Below are 15915 nucleotides of genomic sequence, written 5' to 3' on the forward strand. Positions count from 1 at the left end.
TATATCTAGAGCTCCAGCTGTACATCTATAACTCGTTCGCAAAGGAGGTTTACTTTGTATGGATTTGGAATCACTTTATTTCATTCTTGCAACTGCCCTACACTGCTTGCACATATGAGAGACGCAGCCTACTAGAAGATCTCCGGAGATAACAATGTCACATTGTCTCACAAGGCACCGCTACAAATCCTTAATTACAAAAAGGGGGATCAGATGACTATAGCGTCCACTGCTGGGGTCTCCGGGCGGCATGGTGATCTTTGATCAAGAAAATCCAATTATTTGTGTATATACATTTCCCACATAGCGATTACTTCATTAATTGTCCCGCCTTTATCTCCTCCCTTCCCATCCCCCCTAATAATCATTTCTTTTATCCAGACCAACAAACACACCATAGGAGCTTTGTGGATTCAAAGGATTTGCTTTCCCCTCTCAAAGAGCCGCTATTCTTTGATGATTGGGCAGCGGCAAACTTCAAAGTAATAAATCTTATTTCTGACTGGCTGGCGGCCCACCAAAGTCCTTATCAAATTCTAAGAAGTGATCCCTCACTCCTCAGATAGTCCGAGGATATCTCACAGAGAAGGAGCGCACAAGAGAAAAGACTTCTCTGCATAAAGATATTTTCGCTTATTGCCAAATTCTCTGAAATTATTATTTTTGGGTGATTTAAAGAAGGGCAAAAGTTGAGCATGGCAGCAGTAGCCATACTGCGGAATGAAACACTTCATACATTTCTTCAGGTTTGTTTACTACGTTTTTAAATTATTCTCCGTTATAACGCATTTAAATAACTTGATTTATTTTGCCTTATTTTACTTGTCTTTGTCAGCCTTTATAATTGCCACTGCGCACTTTAAATCAAAATTCCAAGCGTATAGATAAATTATTTTGTACTATAGCCTATACATGTAAACAAGTGTATGTTATAAATGCTTTCTATTTACGTCTTTAATGTAGTCTACCATCATATTTTTAAATGGGCTGTAATAGTTTTTCTTGGAAACGACGCGAAGTAATATCAAAATACTTTTAAGTAGTCTATTCCGAAGGTAATATCATTAAGCTTTTTGTTTAATTTCGTGGAGGTTTCACTTGCTCATTTCTTCATTTCTTTGAACCTGTTTAGACTGTGCAAGCAAAGCAAACCTAAAAGTTTTGTTGTTATACAGGATCGCACTCCAAACTCTTCACCGGAGACTTCAACGCACTCTCCTCTGGCGCTTCTAGCGGCCACTTGTAACAGGATCGGCCATCACCAGGGATCAAGTACAGGTGATTTCCTACAGGTCCAATATGACACGACCATCGCCTCTCCGTCGCGAATCTTCCACCCTTGGAGTAATGAAGGGAACTCGCAAGCCGGTCTCTCCAGCAATCCGACGCTAGGACTATCCCCGAAATCTCAGCTTTCGGCGCACATCCAGTCCTCCTTCGGTTCCCACCACGAACTCCCTCTCACCCCGCCGGCGGATCCGTCCTACCCGTATGACTTCTCCCCCGTGAAAATGATTCCATGTTCAATGCAATCACTGCAATCAAGCTGCCCGCCAACGTACGTCCCTGCTGTCACATACGCGGCGCCCACTCCAATTTCCCCCGCAATGCCAGGCTTCGTCCCCACACACTCTGGCCTCATCCATCAGCAACCGAGGCAACTGTCTCCACATCCGGGAGAGGACATTCCGTGGTGGAGTCTTCAACAGGGAAGCGCAGTTGGTCATCATTCATCTATCGGTTCTCATCGGTTCCCTTTACAGAGGAGTTTGATGTTGGGGCATTCGGATTTTGCGCAATATCAGACTCAGATAGCCGCCCTTCTCCATACGAAATCTCCTCTCGCCACCGCTCGGAGATGCCGTAGGTGCAGGTGCCCGAACTGCCAGTCTTCCAGCTCCACCGATGAGCCTGGAAAGAAAAAGCAGCACATCTGCCACATCCCCGGCTGCGGGAAAGTATACGGTAAAACGTCGCACCTGAAAGCGCACCTCAGGTGGCACTCAGGGGAGAGACCGTTCGTGTGCAACTGGCTATTCTGTGGCAAGAGCTTCACCAGGTCCGATGAGCTGCAGAGACACCTTAGGACGCATACGGGTGAGAAACGCTTCGTTTGCCCGGACTGCTGCAAAAGATTCATGAGAAGCGATCACCTGGCGAAACATGTTAAAACGCACCAAAACAAAAAGAGCAAACCGCAGGAAAAGACTGTAGAATACGTCAAAAGGGAAGATCTGAGAAGCATTTAGTGCGCAAAAGCGACTGAAATACATTTATATTTTCCATCAAAGCGAACGCATTGTCCAATATTCCACATGACGTATTCAGTTGATCAATATTTCAGATCTTTGGGTGTGGTTTACAGTGACTGGGTAGAATATATTCTGTGTAAATATATTTAGGAATGTCCACGGGGAACTTTCAGAACGTTGATGTCTCACCAGCTGATGTTCCCTGTGTATATCACGTAACGCTGAACAAGTTTTGAACTTGGGATTTAATCGCTATCTTCGGTGGAAGATTACACATCTTTGTAAATGTTATTTAATAGCTTTTGTTGAATGAAAGTGTCCGGTTTTAGCCTCGTGCGGGGCAACTGAGCATGCTCTTGAAAAGAAATGCTGTTGGGGGAAAAATGACCCAAATACTGTGTGAAAATAAAGACTTTATGTTTCATTTCATTATTTAGCTGTTATCAGTGACGAGCAACTACAGATGCGAATGAAGCACAGCATATGGGTTCCCATTACATCTGGGGGGGGGGGGGGGGGACTGATTTCTCGTATTTAGGGTGATACTGGAGCTTAATAAAGCTTCTTGCGTGCACAAAATGTATTTTTATACAAATGAAATATAGCCTATTAATTTAATCTCAGAATCAGTAGCTTCCGGACTTCTTTGAGCTTTTCAGAGCTTGAGTTTGCCTCATTTATCAGGAGCCAGTACTGACTAAATGTAGACATTCCGTATCGATCTAGTCTAAAATATCAAACCAATAAATAATTAGAATAATTAAGTTAGCTCTCAGATTGCGCTTAGTTCCAGACTTCTTCTAAAACGTAACTATCGATACTATATCATTAAGTATTACAAATGGCATTTCAGTTTAGATTTGTATATACACCACTTTTTATGTTTTATTTTTAATCACTGTGTGAAAAATAGGCGAATGTATAAAACTATCCACAATTGAGAAGAAAACGTTAGGGAACAGAGTATATCATATAGCATTATTATATTAAGTATTTTGTGTCACCTGAACGGTCTGCTCGCAGTGCAACACCAGAAACTAAACAAATGCCAGTCAACCTAATCCTACACCCAGTTTACAGCCATTACTATTGCTGGGAAATCAACCAGTTGCTTGAAATGTTCAGACAGTGGTGTAACTAAACATTATTTTGTTGCCTTTTCACTTTCGTGATACCAGGACATTCTCGTACAACATTCCCATAGTCATTAAATAACTGATTAGAAGCATGTGACTGTACTGTTTATATTTCAACTTTTGGCAAAAAGGATGTAACTGGAGCTCATTTGCACAGTAAAGCTAAATGCTAAGGCTGTACTTCATATAATTTGATCTATCTACAGCTTGCTTTTGGTTTGTTATCAACAATGACAAAAATGTAACAAGTGACTGTTTTCCAGTCTACAAGTGAAAGAAAAATTATAATGCAGTAGAAAAATTGTGGGCCTACAAGGCTGTATTTTACTTTAAAAGTCTTTATTGTCATTGAGCTATGTGTTACGCATTACAGTCTGGTTGTTTTATTAAAGGCAACGCTATGAAATGGTAGCAGACAGAGAAAGAATAGAATCACAATGGAATTGGTTAATATGTTTCACAGAGCAGATGAAAATTTTTAGCTTAGTGTTTTACAGCTAAATATAGTACTGAATCAGTTTGAAGATTAAGTACCCTAGCTAGAGAACAACAAGAGGGCCTTCTATAGACGTCACATTAACCAATATGTTACACATGGACTATTTTTCCAGTTCACGTGTAAGTTGCTTCTATTACCTTTACTTTGTCTGGTAATATTTATTGTGGGAATAATAGTAAAACTTTGACAGCGAAACATGAGAAATGTGATGCAATAACGACGCCTAGCAGCTCTTGTTACTTTGTAATTTAGAATGTCAAGGTAAAATTAATCTAGCGTTGTTTGCACAACTTTTATCAGTTTTCTGTGAGGAAGCTGATATCGATGAGATTCCGCCACAAGAAAGCCGTTTACCATTTGTAGTTCTTTGTATTCTCGTGGTAAGGACTTAAGTATTTTAGCTCAATCTTTCTACTGATTAAACATTCGAAGGTCAGTTAACATTTAAATCAGTGACTTTTTAGACAACATAACATAGGGAAAGTGTCTTCGTCTAAAACAAAATATATCCAAGTTTATTAAAGTGTCTCTGCTTATTTATTTGAGTTGTATCAATTACATGTAGCCTAACACTCGACTGTAGTAAACAAACTTCCCTAATAACAATTATGGCAACAGGAAAACCGGGTTATTTTAAGCTATTTTGTCGAAAGTGTACAGTGTTCCTCAAACATCTCTTGATTTTTAACAAAATAACAACGTGAAACAGAGGGAAAAGCAGCTGCCAACATAAAGGTATGCAGGCAGTAGAGTGAAGGTGAAGTAAAGGCGGACACTTTTTTGCGGATTTTATTTCCAGCCCGGTTTCCCTTTGCCGGTGCGCAGAGAAATACAACGATGTTACTATGGAGACAGCCGTTTGGCGACTCTGCTGTTAACTTGACCACTTTTAATTGGTCAACGGAACATATCTACGGCAATTTCTCGCTTGATTTCTATGCACTTTATCGTGTGTAATTTTCAAACTGAAAATAATTTACAGCTATCGAGAGGTTCAAATACCACTTACCCATCAGTTACATACAAGATGAACAGGTGTGTGTATTTAAGACAAGTAATAGACCGTTTCGTATTCTAATTCTAATTTGTAAATTTATTCATCATTCATCTATGTTGTTTTCTATAGGACAGGAGACGTTGGGAAAACCCTAAAGGTATGTTCTCTTCGGTCGTGTTTATGGCTAGAGTGATACTATGGAAATTCATTTGTTTCGGCATATTTACCTTTGCTTTGCTCTTTGCACCTGAAAGTGTAGATGATACACTCAGTGATAATTTTAAGATTCGTGTATTGCGTAAAAAAATTCGGTGGGGGGGAGGCAGACTCCGTCGCACACCCAGCAAATGGCATATGCGGAAACAAGACAAGTAAGATGAATACAGAGTCGGGTTCTAAGGTAGACTATAAATGTTAGGGGACAATGTTTCCATGTTTGTTACTGTATGTACTTAAATAGTTAATTGAGCTAATTGTTAAGAAAGGAACGTAGTGCAAGCTAACCACGTTTTAAACCAGTATTTCTCAACCCAGTCGTCGGGGACCTTCGAAGAGTCCGCAGTATTGCTCCCTCTACGCTCCCAATGCGCCTATACCAGGTATTCAGTGTCCTTGATTGTTTGGTTCAGTGTTTTGCCCTAGGATACAAGTTTATATTTGCAGCGTGGTGTTTTAAAGTTAGATTTCTGTGGTGTGTGTGTGTGGAAAGGGTGCTCAAATCTATTTAAGTGGAATCCTAAGGGAATTTTAAGCACCAGTGGAGCCTTAAAGTAAAGAAATAATAATTTTGAATTATATCTTTAATTCAAATTATCATAATATTTTGCCATATCACCCTGCTCAAGCAACCTATATTTTGTCTTGTGATATGCAGTGTTTTAAGTTTGTGCCCAAGTTGGTAGGACCTTGGGATCCCCCACAGTTCATTTTGCCAGAACTGCTCGTTAGGTCAGGTCGTTCTGTTCAGTATGTGCAATGAAACAAATGAACACATTTAATCGCATGGGCAGTACCTAAATTCACAAGTAGATGTCCCACATTAAACAGATAATGCTAATTATGGCTATGAGTTGGTTGCAACTAATGCTGGTTACAGTCAGTTATTGGTGGGTTGGGAACATTTTGGTCTCCCAATGATGTACACAAGCACTTGAAAGAGTATTGTTTGTTAGCCCTGTTACACCTGACTGGTATGTTTCTGAAAACATGCGAACTCATTTGAGACATCATGCAAATGTATGTACAACCGAAGCAAGGCAGAAATGGCCTCTGCAATTCAGTCTCCCTGTGACATTTAAGGTGCTTTTACCAGGCTATGCGGTCATACTGTGTAGAAAACACATCAACGGATGCATTGCAACTGTTCCTAATTGTTTGCTATTTTAATGAGAATAATTTAAAAACAATCAGTTTTTCCGGTTGTGATTAGTGAACCGTTGCAGCCCTGCTAAATATACATGCTTAATCTAATAAGTCTTAGGTTGGTCATGTGAGCTCATAGCCTAGGCTAATGTAACCCGTGTGGCCACTGTAGATAGTCCAGAAAGGTCACACTGTAGACTGTCAGTGATGAAGCATTACTCTTCATTATAGTTGCATCTGTATTGCAATGACCAACCAGCAGCAGTATCAATGATTTCCAATAATTGGTTTATGTTGGCCTCAGCTTGGGCCCCAAATAACTTGGCTTGCCTGGGGCCCTGCCCCTCCTCAGAGACGGGTCTATGTTTTGCTCACATACCCACCAGCCTAGCAGAAAGATGCCTGGTATGGCAGGTGGCCAGTCCTATATATTTTGTCTGGAGACGGAAAGGACATTGGAGCTGGGTTAAGGGCATAGGTTTTGTTTCAACATTAATAGGGACCCAGATGCACTATGGGATCACGTGAGGCTTGTGTGATACACTTAAAATGACACTGTTCCATTCCATGGAATGGATTTGACTAGGGTGGGGCATGCCCTAAAAATGTGATTTTCGCAATATTGATAATCACAATATTTTAAAATTCATATGTAAAGAAACAGTTTCCAGTTCTGATCATAATGACCACATGTTTGCTAATAGTTATGGATCATGTGTCATGTATAATGATGAATTTGCAGCAGCAACAGACTTGTATGTTCATGGAACTTGTGTAAAAACACCGCATAATAAGTTCTGTAGAGGTGCACCGATCCCACTTTTCCAGTACCAGTACTATTCCGATACTTGAACAGAGTGTATCGGTCAATAGGAGTACCGATCCGATGCCAGGGCTTTTTTAAAAAAAAAACAAAAAAAACTAGTAAATACAAATGAGAATGCATGCCAAAAACAGCTACTAGAACAAATTTGCAAATTTGTGAAAATGAGCTATTTTAAAGAAAACAAGAATTGCAAATAAAATGCTAAAACTTCTCCCATTGGCAAGTGTCACATCGTGCTGTCTCACACAATTGCGTTCACTTTGTTTAGTGGGATATTCTGCATATTCAGGGTTTCTTTGGTGGCATCTGAAACTGAAGTGTGGATGTGTGATTCTCTTCAACTTGTAGCACCACACTGAAAGCTAGCTTTGCAGCTTCAATCAGTGTACAGTTACACACAAGAGAGGACACACATCGGAGCTCCAACTATCTTTAGTGAAACTCATCCATCTGGACATCTTTAACTTGTTCCTCGGTGAGTGTAATCACTGGAGAGTACGGTTCAGGCAAAGCTATCTCAGAAATATGTTCTAGATGGCAAACTGTACCTTAGTTCCAGATGTTCCATCAAGCGATGAAATCTTGCATTGTCTACGACAGAGGGGCTGGTTATCTAGAACAATTTGCTGGTATGATTCCACTCCCAGCAGATCAATCACACCACCATTAGGCCTGTGAGAGGGAGACTGGGGGCCGTTGTTGAACAGACTTAACACATTTAAACCATGAAATCAAACACGTGGATTTTGTTACATCTAAAGGCCCCATATTCTTGCCGTTTTGAGTGTTAGAAGTGCATTTCAACACTGACCTGCTCATGGGCTGTATGAAGGTAATAGAGTTTATTTTGGGTATATTTATATTTGGTAATCTATTGGTGAAGGACCCCCCCTTTTTATCACCAAGATTTCAAAATGGCAGAATAGTGTTGCTTTTAAAAATGCAGTTAAAATACAGTGTACTGTGGTATGTGTGGATGACAGTGGTATGAGGAATTACACTGCCAAAGCCTAAATTGATCTTCTTCGTCCCAGCCTCCGCTAAAATCTTTAAACATAACTTCCCCAGGGAAGATGAACAGCAACTGTCTGTCAGGAGACCAAGGTCTGCAATGTGTAAAAATGAGAGTATCAGACATGGGGATTAATAAAGTACAACAATATTATAAGAACTTGGCTAGCTAGCTGGATAGCTATTGCTAGATTCCCATATAAAACAAATTTTGGCCAGTCATTACCTCTGGACAAATTGCAGTCTCTAGCATTAGTCTGCATACCATAGTATGTTTCCCGTACAATGACTCAAGTTAGTACGATGCATGTTGGTTCATACTAACTAACATCTCCCAGAACCGTTGTATTTGGTACCACAGTAGTTTCAATGTTAGTTCGAACCACCGTATTTCGAACTACAATGGTTTCAGAGGTGAATGGTCTGTCTCTCATGGCAGGCATGTGCAAAAGCTCTTTATGTAATTTGTTTTATTTGTTTCCCGTGTTATTTCCTATTTAATACGGTGTGTACATAAGCGCTGGATGATAAATCGTTTCAGCATTATCATCACGATGTGCGCGTCCGTAATAATCATCACATTTACCAGCTTTGCTTCGTCAGACACAACTTGCAACACCTCCACCAACATACTAGACATATTCTGTTTGTAGATAAGTTCTGTTTGGCAGTACTTTATTTCAGGTACTTTCATCTCCTTTTTGGTTTTATAAATACCACAGCATTACTCAATGTGATATTGCCATGTCTTAATCGTGCAGCCCCAAATATACAGCATAGGCAACAAATTCTACCAATTAGCACAAACAATGTGGGTTAACAACATTCTGTCTAATCATGCCATACTCATGAACAGAGAAGTACTTTAAAAGTACTCTTACAACTACATTTTCAAAGCATTTGACATTTTAGATGTTTTATACAGCAAAATTATTTAATGTTTAATGTTGCATCGTGACTACCATCCGTCAACTGCATTTTCCACCATCAATGATGTAGTCATCCGGGACTAAGCTTCTAACTACAGCTCAGGATGTATGTAGTTCAAACTACACAACTTAATGACAGTACTAGTGAACCTTCATTCAAACTATGGTTTTGGGAAACACCTGTGTCATTTTAACGATGGATCGTACTATGCAAGTTCACTGTGCGTGCAGAGGAGCCAATGGGCCTTGACGTTTGGCTCGCAATTTAATCTCTGAAGTGCTCTTGTTTTAAGATTGCACTATATGCACCCAGGAGCATCGCATGTAGCATGGGGCTCAAGGGGTCAGCTCGCAACATCTATGCTGGGCGACTGAGGGCCATAGCAGCCCCATGGCATCTCTCACTGCAAAGGCCCCCAGGGATCCTGCTGGTGAGTCTGTACTGCACTCTAAATGCCAGGGACCCTCATGGATAACTTGTGTTATATGTGTCGAGGGGTTCGGGCCATGGTGGTGGTCAGCGTTGTACATACAGAAAGCCCTGGGGCCCCTGGTGATTGTTCCACTCTATGCTGAGGGGTCGGGTGGCCCTCATGGTTAATTTTGCACTATATATGTCAAATGACCCTGGGACCCTGCTGAATATGCAGAGGGCATTGGTGCCAGGTGGTCAACTTGTGTTGTGTATGAAGGTCAAATTGTTTAGTTTCCGCTACATATATTACTGCTCACCACCGTTAGTGCTCCAAAGCCCCCTCCAGCCTGAGGCCCCACTGGCCCAGTCCATAATACAGTCATGCTTTATCCAAAACTGCTCACATTTGTATTCAATGAGCATATATGCAACTATGCATGCATACAGTCACGATTGGACTAACATCTCTAGGCTGATATACTGTAGGTAGCGGACCCCCTATACGGGCCACTCTATTTATTTGGAGCCAAAAGAGAAACGAGAGGGAATTGAAAACGATGGAATGTCGATAATCTGCTAATCAAAGCATGGGGTGTTAGCGGTAAAACTTACTGGTCTTACTGGTGTGGGTAGGAGTGCTATCGGTAAAATTGACCAATCGGGGTATAAGGTTATCTCACCAGTGACTGGCCACATTTTAAGATTAGTAATGATAATAAAGAATAATAACAACCAAAATTGTTATAAAAATAGTTTGGAGTGTTTTGTTATTTAAAAAGTGGGTGTTTGTCACTGACAACAGCACAACGGCTGCACCAGAAAGGGGATTTTAAAGGACTTGTTACTGTAATATCAAATGCACTGCCGTATAGATAGTTTTGCATTGTCTTTGCTTTGTCTTAATTCATGGCTGTACATATTCCATTGAAGGCATGATTCCATCAAACAGAGAAGCAGTTTAATAGTCTGTCAGTCTTTCCTGATGTGATACTTACTTACTTTCTCTGGAGGGCAATCTGTGTCCGGTGTCCCACCCAGGGAGTCCTATTCCCTGTGGCAGGCCTCATGCCATTCATAAGCCTGTGTTGGATAAGCAGTCAGAGAAAATGGATCTCTGGATGAATGGTTGGGTATCCCAGAGGGTTAAGCCAGTTGACTCATTGCAGAGTGATTAATGAGGAGAACTGCATGGACAGTAGGCAGTGCTGGGTGGTGGGATCTGGAGAGACTCTCTCACTGGAGGCCATGCACGAGGGGCTGTTTCATGGAGTGTAGCGGCATAAAGCATGAGATCCAAAGTGCTTCATACTCATCGGGCGTCAAATAAGTGACATTTTATTGAATTTCATTTTAGGGATGAAAAATATGCTGGAACCTCTATTCCTGGGCAGCGCGCCTTAATCAGAACCATTAACACCAAAGCAAAATGCTTTCCTCCTCATCCAGCAGGTACTAATCATATTTTACAGTTTTACTTTACCAGGCTTGATGAAACTGACCTCTCATAAAGGTTATATGTGTTTAGATGTTTTATAACTTCATATTTTCAGCTATTTCCTGTTACTCCCAAGGGAATTTTGATTTTAATTTGTGGGGTATAGTGGTTGTGCTCGCAGGAAACTTTTTTTAAAAATTTTTATTTCATTTTTCGTTCTCCTTTCGTAACTGCTGTAGAACCCCTCTTCCGGGGGAAGAGGGGTTTGTACTACAGGTCTAAAACTGGTCTCTGCTATGCCACATCAGACTGGGGCGCTGGATCATGGGGTACCCCTCTGCTAGCCCACCCAAGAGCCCCTTTCTTCAGCCGGCCTCTAAGCTTGCCGCACAGCAGGAATGACTGAAAGTGCTCTTGATGTTCCAAGTTAAATAACTGATGATCATCACACAAAATCTCCTGAGGGGGCCTTCCCCCGATCATGAAAACTTACCAAGGGATCAGACGCCCCCCCCCCCCCCCCCCCCCCATTCCAGCACCTGCCCTCTGCAGAACTATGTGCACATAACCACCACATAGCTTGATGAAACTATGCCACCTGTAGAGTGAAATGCAGTTGGGGGTAGACCAAAGGAGACGTGCTGGCCTCTCCCAGGCAGTCAGTGGGCATCGGTATCATGCAAAGAGGCCAGACCCTCAATATTCCAGATTTGGACATAAATCTGAAAGAAACTCTTAGCATTGAGGTTTTTTAAATTAGTACTGCTTAGATATGAGTTCTGACTGTAAACAATGGCTCTGACTTGTACTGTTTAATCTAACTGTATAAAGACATTGAAACTGTTCCACTGCCACTTTTTGGGTTTAGTTTTCCATTAGGAAACACTCATTTATAAACAGTAGACTATGTGATGTTGTTCTGCCTCAGCTTTTAAGATTTTCATGACTGTAAGTATAAGACAGATAAATTGTACTCTGTGATCCTGACTTGGTGGCCCATGTTATGTTAGAGGAAACAGCCAAGAATGTGAGAGTTGAGCAGTATGGGCCAAGAACCTTGCAGAGCCACCGAGCTGTGTTCCCACAATCCGAGGCTATTCGCAAGAACCCTGGCACCCCTGAGGGCAGCAAGAGGCCAAGCAGTGAGGGTTTTCATGACTCTCGCAGGGCCCCCCTCACATTATTTGCAGAGGTAAAGCGGTACATGGATCATTTTGGAATGACATTCATCGACACAAATAGCAAATGTTGTACCAATGTTGCATTTACCTTAATCTACATGATTTTGATAATATTTTTGCAAACATAAGGAGTTCCAGAGTTGCCTAAATATGGTAAATTTTCATTTTAACATCTGTTTTTTGTGCTCCCCCCCCCCATTTCAGTTTCTGAAATCAGTGATGGAGAGAAAATACATCCTTGCAAGGAAACTTTGTCAAATGAGTGTGTACTATCTGCTCTGTGTCTGTGTGTGTATGTGTGTGTATGTGTGTGGTGGGGTGGGTTCCATAGATCACATTTGGGGACTAAAATGTCCCCAAAGTGTGGCAAAACCTGAAACTTCCTTACTTTGGGGACACTTCTTCAGGTCCCCATTTGGATAACCTCAGTTTTATAAAAAATATTTTAATGCAATCAAAAAAGTAAAAATGCCAAAACTCTTGTATTTTGGTTGGTTATTTATGGTTAAGGTTAGGGCTGGGTAGGGGTTAGGGGTGTCATGACTGGGATTAGAGTTTCTCCCATAGAAATGAATGGATGGTCCCCATTTGGTTGGAAGACCTGTGTGTGTGTGTGTGTGTGTGTGTGTGTGTGTGTGTGTGTGTGTGTGTGTGTGTGTGTGTGCCATCCCATCCTGGGTATAGCCTGTGTTCCCTGGGATAGACTCCCCTGTGACCTTGCCTAAACAGGATAAGTGCTTGGAAGATGGATGGATAGAAGAACATTGGGTGTGTTTCCCGAAGCCTCCTTAATGCTACGTTGTTCGTAAGATCTATGTTAAAAAAAACTTATGAACGACGTAGCGTTAATGAGGCTTCAGGAAACACACCCATTGTCTTTATGCTATAGAACTCTCAGTAAGGGTCAAACCAAATCCTCCATGTGGTACCCTTACTCTGCCGTGTGTGTGTGACAATTTTTTTTTTTTGTCTATTTAGTCTGGCCTGTTCATTTTTCATTTAATGCATAATCTTGTGTGAATGTGCTTCATATGACATGTCCAAGTAGCCTTTTAGAAAAGTGCTTTACATGCTGTGGGTCCCAAAAAAGATTAATTTTATTCTCTTTTGATATTATGCTTTCAGTTCTTATTTATGAGCCTGAGAACCCAGAGGCCAAACAATTTATTCCCCTCATTGAAGCGAAGTTACTGATGGGTAAGATTGTGGACTGTTATCTTTCCCTCATAGATCAAATCATCTTTCCGACTCTGCTGTAATGTGAGACTGCTTTTAACTTATTACCGAAGCATTTTAATGTTATTGTCCCGTCATTGCTATCATTTTTATCCAGTTTTCTTGCAGCATTTTATACTTTAAAATAAAGTAATTTACATTTTTATGAGAAAAGTAAAAGCGTATCCTTCTGTATATTTTAATTGACTTTTCAGGAAGACATTTGGCATGGCACTTAAATATGTAAAAAAAATACAATTTGAGTCTAAATTTGACTAGTTAATATGAAGTCAAAGTGGGAAAATGTTTTGGGTCAGCAAAAGCCTTCACCCCATCTGCATTGAACTTGAAGAAAACTGAATGCAGGGCTGTATTTATTCAGCATCCTGTGAAAAATACTGTATTGATCACCTTTTAAATTGCTGTCTACTGTGTATGTGTTTGAAGTGAATGTTTTTACTTTTGTTTATATGTTTGAAAAATGTATGACTGTTTATGAATTTCATATAATGTAAGGTACAAACTGCAATGGAAGTTAAGTACATATTTTGTATAATTTTTAAAAATACATATGTGATCTGTCCTGCGTTCATCTTGTAACAAATGATTTGTGCATTCAAGAATAATTGCAAAGTGAACAAATGTTTCAGAGTCTGCGTATCTCACCTGACACTTAAGATTTCCAAGATGGCAAAGAGAACAGCCAAAATTAGCAGTTTTTAAGTTTATTTTTGTTTTCTTTTTGTGTACTTACTGCTCGCACTGCTTTGTTGCTGCTGTTGTGGACTTTGCACACAAGTTTTTCACTCAGCCATACTTACCAAGTGTCAAGTGACGTAACAAAGTGGCTTGAATTTCATTTGAATTAAATCTGTTCCGCTCTAACTTGAACAGTTTGTAAAATGAATGAAAATTTCTGCAGTGTTCATGTTCATTACCAAGCAGCACAGTGCTTTCTGTGGATGCTGAATGTAATGTTTATTGCTCTGTCACACCAGAGCCGGAGGAAGACCAGGAGGAGGAAGACATCGGCTTGCACACTAGTGACAGTGATACTGAGAATGAGGGGGGATCTTTGGAACCTTCTAACTGCACCTGTTCAGATGATCTGGAGGAGGAAGTTGAGGCATCTTCATGAAGTGATGGTCACAGATGTTTCTGACCAAGGAATTGAGACATTCGGGCAGCAATACTGCTGTTGCAGTCTTATTACTTTTAATAAACATAGTAAATTTCATCTGCATTCTTGTGTTGATTTTATTAATGATTTGAGAGGTTTCTAAGTAATTTACTTACTTAAAACCGAGCATGATGGTTGAATACTTTTGAATACATTGTTATTACTTTTTTTTTTAATGCCATCATCGGGGACAAAGTAACATAATCTCAGTTGGGTTTGGTTTTTATAAGATGCTGTCCTAACATCTAGGTTCCCCCCCGTGTATTCTGACAAGATGACCACCACGGATTTTTATAGAGGCCATAGTAGCTAAAGAGTATGACTTGGCATAACCAACACAATTTGGATGAATGCACAACAAACTTCTTGTTTAAGAAAAATTCAGATGAGCAGAAGTTCAAAGGGTGCCATGTCTTCTGCCTTACTTGATAAGGTGAAATCTAGTCACTGAAATCCCTCTATCATCTGCTTGGTTTTAGAAAAATCCGGCCGCCAATGTTATTGATGTTTACGCTCCTTATTGTCACTGATATCCTCTTTGTCACATTCCTTATACGTTCCCAACTTCTCTCATTACACATGCAGAGAAGACTTGTCCACCTATTGTGCATGCCCCAATTCTACACTGCTACAGCTTTTCAAAATTTCACTTACGTCAGTTCTTTTTGGTCCCGACTCTTTATCAGCCTTGAGCTTACTGTTTGCGCTTTAGGAAAGTACCCCCCCCCCCCCTTCCCTCAGTCATAGCGAGTTTGGAGCATGACCAGGGTTCATTTACCAAGAGGACTCTGGAGCGGCTTCCCTTTAGTTATTACAGTTCACAATCCGTGCTGCCCAGAGAGCCATATAATCCTGTTTCAGTTCTTAGAATCTCGCAGTGAGCGCTCGTCCCTGAAAGATGATTTCATTAATGTAGCGTATGTCCAGGTATCGGTGTGCAACGCTACGAAATGCGCGCGATCTGCGATGTACCTGGGTTTGTGATGCAATATTTCACTCTACGAATTACCTCCTGAATTTTTTCCACCCGGGCAGCCTCTAAACCCTTTATAGAAACCTAAGTAAATACACGCAGTCTTAGTATTATTGCATAAAACAGAATGAGATTGGAACCGGACTTTTTTTTAAATAAAATAGCAGAAATGAGCACCATCTACTGGTTAAAGCGAAAATATATTTTCCGACGTTATGCGTGACTTGCATGCCGTTTTTTTGTGGATTCCTTTTACTTAACACCTGTTTAGGTTTAAGCATTTTTTCCGCACGGTAGTGTAGTAAATTGACCGATAAATGTTAAAATGCCGTTATGTTTGACTAAATTACTAAATTCAAAGCTCTAGTTGTCACTGGGAAATCTAGCCTCTTTTAGTTATCATGACCGGTTATTAGGGAGGAAGTCAAATACAACCTAAGCGCTTAACACGATTTTCTGTACTGGTTAAAGATACCATTTTCTACGTTATAAATTACAAAATGG

General features: G+C 40.5%; 2 protein-coding genes across 4 annotated transcripts; both read left to right on the plus strand.

Annotated features, from left to right (window-relative positions):
- Window positions 1-392: 392 nt before the first annotated feature.
- LOC125740852 (transcription factor Sp5-like) lies at window positions 393-2681 on the plus strand. Its single transcript, XM_049012582.1, has 2 exons — window positions 393-746; window positions 1176-2681. The coding sequence occupies exons 1-2, from the start codon at window positions 696-698 to the stop codon at window positions 2247-2249; spliced, it is 1125 nt and encodes a 374-aa protein (XP_048868539.1). The 5' UTR covers window positions 393-695; the 3' UTR covers window positions 2250-2681.
- A 2027-nt stretch (window positions 2682-4708) lies between these two features.
- Window positions 4709-14495, plus strand: erich2 (glutamate-rich 2). Of its 3 annotated transcripts, none has more exons than XM_049012628.1 (8): window positions 4709-4922; window positions 5014-5041; window positions 5404-5483; window positions 10782-10876; window positions 11873-12054; window positions 12248-12305; window positions 13169-13240; window positions 14257-14495. In XM_049012628.1, the coding sequence occupies exons 1-8, from the start codon at window positions 4825-4827 to the stop codon at window positions 14394-14396; spliced, it is 753 nt and encodes a 250-aa protein (XP_048868585.1). In that variant the 5' UTR covers window positions 4709-4824; the 3' UTR covers window positions 14397-14495. The 3 variants fall into 3 exon arrangements, with proteins under 3 accessions (XP_048868585.1, XP_048868597.1, XP_048868603.1); XM_049012640.1 differs by having other exon boundaries at window positions 5419-5483; XM_049012646.1 differs by lacking the exons at window positions 4709-4922; window positions 5014-5041 and adding an exon at window positions 5048-5255 and having other exon boundaries at window positions 5419-5483.
- The last annotated feature ends 1420 nt before the right edge of the window (window positions 14496-15915 follow it).

The sequence above is a fragment of the Brienomyrus brachyistius genome, chromosome 1, assembly GCF_023856365.1.
Source record: "Brienomyrus brachyistius isolate T26 chromosome 1, BBRACH_0.4, whole genome shotgun sequence".
Lineage (NCBI taxonomy): Eukaryota > Metazoa > Chordata > Actinopteri > Osteoglossiformes > Mormyridae > Brienomyrus > Brienomyrus brachyistius.